At 28.1% G+C, this 9,157-nt stretch overlaps 3 protein-coding genes across 3 annotated transcripts; 2 read left to right on the forward strand and 1 right to left on the reverse strand.

Moving 5' to 3' along the window:
• The first annotated feature begins 190 nt into the window (after positions 1 to 190).
• Positions 191 to 2,679, forward strand: Hacd2 (3-hydroxyacyl-CoA dehydratase 2). The gene is made up of 5 exons (XM_072904696.1): positions 191 to 544; positions 702 to 818; positions 966 to 1,200; positions 1,280 to 1,384; positions 1,544 to 2,679. Exons 1-5 carry the CDS (start codon positions 461 to 463, stop codon positions 2,107 to 2,109), a joined length of 1,107 nt encoding a protein of 368 aa, XP_072760797.1. The 5' UTR covers positions 191 to 460; the 3' UTR covers positions 2,110 to 2,679.
• Positions 2,680 to 2,935: 256 nt separating this feature from the next.
• LOC140672499 (mitochondrial import inner membrane translocase subunit Tim22) lies at positions 2,936 to 4,362 on the forward strand. The gene is made up of 4 exons (XM_072904700.1): positions 2,936 to 3,512; positions 3,633 to 3,817; positions 3,946 to 4,018; positions 4,104 to 4,362. Exons 1-4 carry the CDS (start codon positions 3,269 to 3,271, stop codon positions 4,184 to 4,186), a joined length of 585 nt encoding a protein of 194 aa, XP_072760801.1. The 5' UTR covers positions 2,936 to 3,268; the 3' UTR covers positions 4,187 to 4,362.
• A 1,313-nt stretch (positions 4,363 to 5,675) lies between these two features.
• Positions 5,676 to 8,719, reverse strand: Septin1 (Septin 1). Its single transcript, XM_072904697.1, has 6 exons — positions 8,272 to 8,719; positions 7,786 to 7,978; positions 7,399 to 7,657; positions 6,883 to 7,248; positions 6,689 to 6,793; positions 5,676 to 6,619 (listed from the first exon to the last, which is right to left on the reverse strand). The coding sequence occupies exons 1-6, from the start codon at positions 8,293 to 8,295 to the stop codon at positions 6,484 to 6,486; spliced, it is 1,083 nt and encodes a 360-aa protein (XP_072760798.1). The 5' UTR covers positions 8,296 to 8,719; the 3' UTR covers positions 5,676 to 6,483.
• Between the last annotated feature and the right edge of the window lie 438 nt (positions 8,720 to 9,157).

Below are 9,157 nucleotides of genomic sequence, written 5' to 3' on the forward strand. Positions count from 1 at the left end.
ATACTCGCGACTCGCGAGCATCATCTGTCATTGGGTGCATAGCGCTTTTTGATCCGAAGAAAAACATAGGGGACATAGTTAAATTGTATGTACTTGAGAATTCATTTCTCAACATTGGTAACAGTGATTCTAGAATGTGCCTGTCACTAAAGTCACTATGTACTAGTGACTTTATCTGTCACCTGTCACTCCTTTCATCCCTCCCTCATGTCAAGTATGTCCATGACCTGTAATGATTAGTTGTATGCGCGTGAATGTATATACGTATATATGCATATAAATATGTATAAAGAGTATTTTACATTTATATTCAATTGATTACAAATTAATAAGAGAGAGTGACAAAAAATGATAAGTTTATGTTATCATGAATAATGTAAATTTTTTGAAAGAGAAAATTTGCAAACAGAAAGGTGATAGTAATTGACACTTGTCTTCTGCATCACTTTGTTATGATAAAATGTCAAATACACTTACACCGTTTGTATACTGGGCCCAAACGGAGAATGTAATTACATTAAAAGTGGACCTGACTGATGTAAAAGTACGACATATATATATATATATATATTAAATGAGAGAAGGAAACAGAACATGTTTTTTAATTTTATAAATATAATATTTCTCTTTCTCTCTTTTCCTCAAAAAATATTTCAGTAAAAATCACTGTAATCTATCTCTTTGTGCTTTACCTATTACAGGATTTTAACGTTGATCTAAAGGAAACTGCATTGCAAGTTGCAGCCTATGGCCAAGGTGCTAGAGGTTTGAATAATTACAGCTTTAATCTGAATCTTCATTCGCCTATTGATCCAAATGTAATCAATGACAAATTTATATATATATATATATATATATAAATTAATTTTTGTATATTTATATGATATAACATTAATATAACATTAATATATATTTATATAATATAAATATTAAATTAAAAATGTGCTTTATATATAATACTATAGGAGAGTAATTATAAAGTAATCGATCGTCAAGTGGACTTTGTTTTGAAAAAGAAATGTAGTAGTTGGTGGCCAAGATTAATAAGTCAGCCTCAAAAGCCTTCATGGCTTAAGATTGATTTTGATAAATGGAAAAGTGAGGATATGGATGATAATGATGATGAAAAGCGTGACATTTGTAATGATTATCCTGACATGTATGATAAACTGCACAAAGAAGAATTTGGCTATAGGAAAGGTGTATATATATATTACAAGTCAAAATTATATATTGTAATAATACTGTAACACTAATATCTCTGACAATATTTTTTCAGAGGATCTCAAAAAAGTATACTTGGTGATATATAATCTCTGTCAATTTGTTGGCTTTATTTATATACTTACTGTAATGGGTATACGATACTCACGGGATGGGCCAGGTATATTTACATATAATACTTATTAAAATATTTTTATTCTTTTGCTATGAAAGAAACAAGCTTTTAAAATTTCATTGGAACTCTTTTAGCAAGAACTCTTTGTATACATTTGAAATTTATAATAGTATAAAAAAATACAAATTATATATATGTTTTTAGATTTCATGAAAGAAACATACACAGCAGTTGGTAATCCTCTCAAGTTTATACAACTTTTACAATTTTTAGAGGTAATGCATCCTTTATTTGGATATACAAAAAGTAGCACACTTGTATCCTTCCTACAAGTGGGAGGTAAAGGATTTATGTTGTTTTTTATGATTGATGCCGAGCCTCGTATGCAAACTAAACCAGTCATTTTCTATCTGTTTCTAATATGGAGCATGATAGAGATAATCAGATATCCATATTACATTACACAGTTATTGAATATTGAGATATCCTTTTTGACATGGTTAAGATACACCTTGTGGATACCATTATATCCATTAGGTTTTGTATGTGAGGGTATCATAATATTGCGGAATATTCCGTATTTCGAGGAAACTCAGAAATTCACAGTTTCCCTACCGAATACTTATAATTTCGCTCTTCACTTCCCGTCTGTCATGAGACTTTATTTACTTATATTGCTCTTGCCTGGAATATATACATTAATGTCTCGTATGAATCAATTACGCTCTAGAAAACTTGGTAAATGTGTTATTAAGAGAAAATACAAGTAATTTGCACAAATACAAATAGTTTCCAGTTTTAAGTAACTTATCCATATTCTTACTACATATTCTTCATTTTATCTGTAATTACTATTATAAAAGATTAATAAAAAAGTAGAAAGATGGAAAGCATATAATGGTAATTCCACTTTAATGCATACAACTTTCTTAATAATGCTGTAATTTTATATAGATGTATTTTATATAGTTTTTGGTCATAGAGTATTTATTTCTTTTGGCAACAAAGTTCTATTAATTATAAAAAGTCGGGAGGGAATAGGGCTAATAAAAGTCGAGCGCAATAAATAAATGCAATTTATCTTATATGAAAACAGTTTTTTAATAATAATGAACGTTTTGGTCCTCTCTTTGGACCATTTTAAGCACACAAAGGTAAAACATACTATGAAGTTAATTAATTCTTGCATATTAGCTGCATATAAACTATAAGATTTTATCTTATGAGCCATTAATTACTTAATGTATATATTTCAAATAAAAAGAGCAGTACCACAGTTAATATTAAGACATTAATTTTTTGCATATATCTTGAATACAAATTGTGTATATGAAGAGATAGAATAAATTATGTAAATAATACAAATATTCTAAAATCTCATTGGACCTACAATATTTAATACATAATTGACATAGGTTTATTGGAAAATCCTTTAGAAAAGATAAAATTGATGTACAGTTTATTGCTTATTGCATGTTAACAGTAAAAAATATAAAATTTATACTACTTATAAAAATTTATCCACTATTATAAAAAAAATATATAAAAAAAGCATAAGCACACGCAATAAAAAATTCCCTTTTCAAATATCTATCGTATGTACAAAACGATATCGATATTCTTATTTAATATATATCGATATGTTCGATCGTTACAGAATTCCTAAACAACTTTAGTTAGTAAACATGTGACTTTTCGTATAGTTTATATTTGATTGATTTTATCCACACATACGATTTATTCGAGATATGTAAAATAAATATTTAATATCTATGTGTTAAAAACTTTTCATATAAGTTTGATTCATTATACGATAAATTTTCTAACCATTAAATATACGGATCTCATGTGATGTGATACGTGATGTGATACACACAATACAGGATATATAGTTTTATCTAAGAAAATTATTTAAATGAATTATTAAACATGTATCCTGTGGATTTGACAAAGATGGTTCCATCAGAGAGTGAAAGCACTAGAACTGTCTTTTCCAGTAACCCTGAGTTAGACAAAATCGCTGTATTCCTTGTGGGAAATCAACAACGTTTTAGAGAAAATATCATAATTCCCAGAATGTTGGGACCTGTACAAATAAAAACTATTGAAGAGAAGAGGATAGAAAGTATAATGGAAAGTTGTGCATTTAAAAGCATCATGAGTTGTGTTATTGGTATGTATTCTATTCTATATATATATATAAATGTATTGAACACAGAAACAAATTACAGATATTAAATGATATAAAATATCAAAAATATATTTCATTAATTAAAGCATCCATTTTTTCTAGGCTATGGCTTAGGAGCAGCAATTGGACTATTCTCTTCTAGTGTAAATCCTAATATGGCAAGTGTTGAAAAGCAACAAAGCGCACGAGAAATATTTAAAGAAATGAAAAGTACAACACTTGGTTATGCGAAAAACTTTGCAGTTGTTGGATGTATATTTTCTGCCATTGAATGCACAATAGAATCAGTAATATTCAATTAGCTATGTAATATATATGTTAAGAGGATTTATTTTTATATATATAATAATTTATTGTTTTACCTATATGGTTATGCATATCTTGATGTGTTCTAAAAATTGTTAATTAATTTCAGTATAGAGGTAAAACTGATTGGAAAAATGGCACGTATGCAGGTGGCTTAACAGGTGGACTAATTGGCTTAAGGGGTATTTATGATATTTGTTATAAATTATTTTCTTATGTATTCTGTTTAATTGTTAAGCTAATTAATTTCCTTCTCATTCTTTGCAGCTGGTATAAAAGCAGGCATAGTTGGTGCTGCAGGTTTTGCAGCATTTTCAACAGCGATAGACTATTACATGCATAGATCTTAAATTACACAATTTAAGTTGGTTAGAATATATATTTGTATAAAAGATATATAAAAGTTTGTATGTATAAGTATGCATCTGTACAAAAGTTGTAAAAACATGGAGATGTTTCAAATGTCAAGATGCTCATAAAACTAGTATCATGTGATTAAAGGATTAAAAGCATACAATAAATTGTTTTAATATTAATTTACCTAATATATTAATATTTGCTCAAAATTATATGAAACTCTTTCTTATATATAATCACATTTCATATGTTTCGTTGCTTATATTGTATAAAATACAATTTGCATAACACTCATATGTGATACACATAAAAAATTACAAAACCTTTACTCACATTCATCTTAAACATTTATATTTTTTACTTCTATCGACATATTGATAATATGCCAGACAGCACATGTCCTCCAAAGATGACTAAAAGACGTCTCATTATCTTTTAGATATCTTTTGGCCTTTCTGTGCTGTATGGGATGAATATCTAGAAATACATTTACCTTTTTTTTCTCTATCATTCATGTATGTTTTATGATTCATACAACAATTTTAAAAAAGTATTAAAAGTATTTAACCAAGAAACAAAATACATACAGATTAAGTATATAAATATATTTAAAATTAACTTTGGATTTTTCTCAAAGTGATTTTGCACATATGTACTTCTTTACTTCTATATCAATTAATCTAATAATTAAACAGTACAAGATTGCCTCTCTCTAAATAAAAAGATGAGATATTATATCAACATATTTCTGTGATTTATCAGAAATGTGTTTGAAAGCTTTTAAAACTTAGATCCATGTTACATGAGTTCTTGCATCAACTCAATAGAGATTCCTTATTTAATATTAGCACGATATATATACCTATAAAATATTTAGTATGAATATATTGCTCAATTATGGAAATAATGTTTCTTTTTCTTATTTTGCAAGCATCTATAACAAATCATCCATGATTTGCAACAAATAGGTTACATATGTAAAAAAATTTTCATTCCTTATGTATGTGTTAATATTTAAATCATGGTAATAACAAAAATTGCAAGGCACTTTCAACAATGCTGTTTTTTTTTGGTTTCATTACATAATCAAGAGACACGGTCATAGGCGCCGACTTTGGAGGCAGAGCTTTTTGCCTCCCCCCCCCTCCAAATAATTTTGATCTTTCTTTTTATTGTTTAACAAATAATAATTAAAATAATTTCTAATTATGGCAATAAAAACTGATCTTTGTTGTTTACATACAACTTTTCACTATCATAATGTACATTTTTTTCTTGTTTTGTTCTCCTAAGTACTATAAAAATTATATAAAAAAAAGTAATCATTTAAAATGTTTGCCTCTTGTCCCCCCAATATTTTTCCCAAGTCGGCGTCTATAGACACGGTAGTGTCTTAGTTAAATCCCAGCGTAAGCAAGAAAAGATTCACCGTATCTCTTTTATTTTTTACCTGAGAAAATTCTGACTATGTTTTATATATATATGCTGTGTTTTGTATGTGTATCATGTTTGATATAATTTTTTCTTTTAATAAAAGATATGCAATTAAAGCATAACAAAATTCTGCCCCCTTCCACATAAAAAATATTGTAAATAAAATTATTAGAATTTAGCTATGTTTTATATATTAGACACATTTAGACACTTGCATTCATAATCTTGCAATTTTGATTCGACTTATTTTTTCTTTTAAATAATAAAATATCTGTTTTAAATCTCTTTATTACATATATGCATAAAATTAAGATATGAATAAAACTTTAAACAATGCCACCAATTGAAGAACAAAAATTAATAAACTGTGTGCATACAAATTTTAAAAATGGATTGTCAGTTTTTCCAAACACAATGCAATTTTATAAATAGTGCAGTTCTTCAAGAAAAATCGATAAGAATAAACTATTAAAGTATTTTTCCTGCCAATTATATATATGCAAACATTTCTTTCATACTGTTACAATTTTATAAATTGATTTTGTTAATTATTTGTTCTGAATGAGACATTGTAATTAACAAATATCAAGAACTCTTTCTTAAAATATACACATTTCTCAAAAAGTTATATCAAAAACAGATTCCATTATTTTTCACATTCTTATTAAAAATATTTATGAAACGCATAATGTGTATATCAAAATGCGACTATTCTTATAGAGATAAAGTCTAGAAAAATAATACCAAAGCAATACCTTGATTATGTAAGTTATTAAAAAAGTTTTATAAATTTTTTGGCACTCTTAACAGTGGAAAGTCACTTTCTTCACATATCAGTACAAAAATGCATATTTGATCAAGGTTGTTGTTGTTGTTGCATCTGTGCTTGCATCACAGCCAGCAATTCTTGCATATGTCGTATTTCTGCTTCCTTTTCTTGCAAAATGCGATCCTTTTCTGACACTGTGCTGTTCTTGTCAGGTTCAGCAAGGCTGTAAATAAAGAGAAAGAATTTGAATATCATACGTAAAAATCGTGATAAAGTAAAATATTGCACTTACGTTTGACGTCTAGGCGGTACTGGCGCTCCCTTTGCCAATCTCTCGCTACGATAATTTTCATAATGTACCTCTTGTGTTACTTCTTGTAAATCTTGCATATGTGTACTAAAAAAAGATAGAATATTGTTAGAATAATATATACATCACAGTATTATGCAATTATAATATTAAAAGATAATAAAAAAACGACTTACATCAGCATCGTTCTTAATTTGATAAAATCGCAATGATCGGGATTTTCCACTTCAACAACACCCCACGAATACACTCGACCTCGTACTCTCTTTCCTTTGACTTCGATTAAGCTATTTGCACCACATACTGCAAATGGAACAGCCTCTTTTAATTGACGTACTTGCTCTTTGTAATCCTCATCCTCATCACTATCACAGTCTGGTAAAGGATATATTTTGATTCCACTGCCTTCAATCTCTTCCATAACTCTTTTTTTCAGACGCAAAACTTCCTTTTTGGTAAGTACATCAGCTTTTGCTATTACAGGTACTATATTAACTTTGTTGTGAAGTTGCTTCATAAACTCGATGTCCAATGGCTTCAATCTAAAAACGAATACAAAATTGAAGAGATTAGATGATATGAAAAATAAATCAAGATTAAGTTGATTGAAAAATAAATCTTAATTATTTTAGTGTGCCTGTCTTTAACTCTAAATAATTAATATTAAGATAATACAAGATAATAATTCGTACCCATGGCCAAATGGAGAAATAAAGTAAAAACAACAATGTATTCTGTTATCTACAATGTTCCTTCTGTTTAAGCCACTTTCGTCACGAAGAAATCTTTCAAATTGATCATCTATGTATTGAATGATAGCTCTAAAACTATCTGTGTTGTCGATTGCATCTCCATAACCAGGTGTATCAACAACTGTTAGCCTAAGTTTAACGCCTCTTTCTTCAATCTCGACCGTTGAAGCATCAAGTTTAACAGTTTGATTGGTTTTTTCTGTTTAATAATAAATGCAATAAACATCTTAATTATATACAACTATACAAAAAAATTATAGACTTCAATGTTATTTATCTAAGATCTAACAGAAAGAGTTATAGCTATCAGAATAACAATTCACTTACCCACTGCATCAGGAATTATTCGTTCAGGATACAAATCCGTAAGGAACAAACTATTTACCAAAGTGGATTTTCCAAGACCAGATTCTCCAACAACCATAAGTGTAAACTCGAAACCTTTTTTCACAGATTTCCGATGCACTTGGTTAGGTAAATTTGCAAATCCCACATACCCAGGTGTCTCAAGACTTGCAAACTTGGGAAAAGAGAAAGATATATTTCAGAATTAAAATTATATTCGAAGCGGAAAATATAAGTATGTGTATTTTTTTTCTTTAAAATCTCTTTTTTATATATAAGAGCAAAAAATAAACATAAAATATCGATTTATATTTATGCTTATGTCAAAAGTAAATAAGTACTAGAAGAATATAAACTATTTAATTTGTGTGTCCATCTATTTGAAAATCAAAAAATAAGAATATTAATAAATACATATATGAATAATAGCGATGTACATGTCATCAGCATGAAATCTTTTACACTTACTGTTTTTACGCTTTCGCTCGACATGTCGAATGTATTGAAAAAATTCACCCTGCGTTTCTCTCTACAAGGTTGCAAGCAATTCGGCTCGATTTAAAGACTAATGGGCGTCGCGTCAAGTATGACAGAAGGCGATACGAGGAATATAGTATGTACTATGTAGACGAAAAACAGGTTACTTCAGTCAAAGTTATTCCGTTTCGATCGGCACATTGTTCGCGCACGAAAGTTTCGTTGGATATGTAGCGTTTTTTTTTACAAGTATAATCGTACTAAAGTAGCTACTGGAAGCGTTATATAGTTGAGTAATGGAAAACTTCCTCCCGAATTTTGGGAAACGGACGCAGATGCGGAGTATATCGTACCGTACTGTACACAGGATATAACGTTAGTAGACAGGGAAAATCTGGACGCGAGGGGGTGGAGAGGACATTATGAATTGGAGTAAGTTAAGGCGTGGCAACCCAACAGCTATTCCGTTATACGCCCGAAAAAATTTTTATACAATTTTATCAAAAATTAATTTATAATATTATAATCTATTATAAAGCTATATTAGTGTATTTAATTTTACATTATATTGAGAAAAAAACTTATTAATGTATCAAAATAATATTAATTATAATATACATATTTCTAACACACAAATATATTTTTAATAAAAATTATAATAAATATATTTATTAATAACGTTAATCTGTGAAAAATAAATGTTTTTTGAATCAAGCAAATAAAATTTAATTACATAAAAAAATTTAGTACTTTTTATATATCTAAATTTATAATATATTTAGAGATACAGTTTACAAAATATGAATACACATTGCATTATATATATTCACAATTACAAATTACATAATTTGTATATTTTATTGTAACTGACATTACT

Source organism: Anoplolepis gracilipes, chromosome 13 (assembly GCF_047496725.1).
Source record: "Anoplolepis gracilipes chromosome 13, ASM4749672v1, whole genome shotgun sequence".
Taxonomy (NCBI): domain Eukaryota; kingdom Metazoa; phylum Arthropoda; class Insecta; order Hymenoptera; family Formicidae; genus Anoplolepis; species Anoplolepis gracilipes.

What these genes read in the sequence shown, in the direction of transcription:
- Septin1 (XM_072904697.1), bottom strand. Translation starts at nt 8,295, where the DNA reads ATGTCGAGCGAAAGCGTAAAAACA. An exon ending in AATAATTCCTGATGCAGTGG is followed by an intron (nt 7,658 to 7,785) that starts GTAAGTGAATTG and finishes ATTATTAAACAG; the next exon opens with AAAAAACCAATCAAACTGTT. An exon ending in AAATTAAGAACGATGCTGAT is followed by an intron (nt 6,794 to 6,882) that starts GTAAGTCGTTTT and finishes ATCTTTTTTTAG; the next exon opens with TACACATATGCAAGATTTAC.
- Hacd2 (XM_072904696.1), top strand. Translation starts at nt 461, where the DNA reads ATGTCAAATACACTTACACCGTTTGTATACTGGGCCCAAACGGAGAAT. An exon ending in TGGACCTGACTGATGTAAAA is followed by an intron (nt 545 to 701) that starts GTACGACATATA and finishes TACCTATTACAG; the next exon opens with GATTTTAACGTTGATCTAAA. An exon ending in ATTCGCCTATTGATCCAAAT is followed by an intron (nt 819 to 965) that starts GTAATCAATGAC and finishes ATAATACTATAG; the next exon opens with GAGAGTAATTATAAAGTAAT.
- LOC140672499 (XM_072904700.1), top strand. Translation starts at nt 3,269, where the DNA reads ATGTATCCTGTGGATTTGACAAAGATGGTTCCATCAGAGAGTGAAAGC. An exon ending in TTGAATGCACAATAGAATCA is followed by an intron (nt 3,818 to 3,945) that starts GTAATATTCAAT and finishes AATTAATTTCAG; the next exon opens with TATAGAGGTAAAACTGATTG. An exon ending in TGGACTAATTGGCTTAAGGG is followed by an intron (nt 4,019 to 4,103) that starts GTATTTATGATA and finishes CATTCTTTGCAG; the next exon opens with CTGGTATAAAAGCAGGCATA.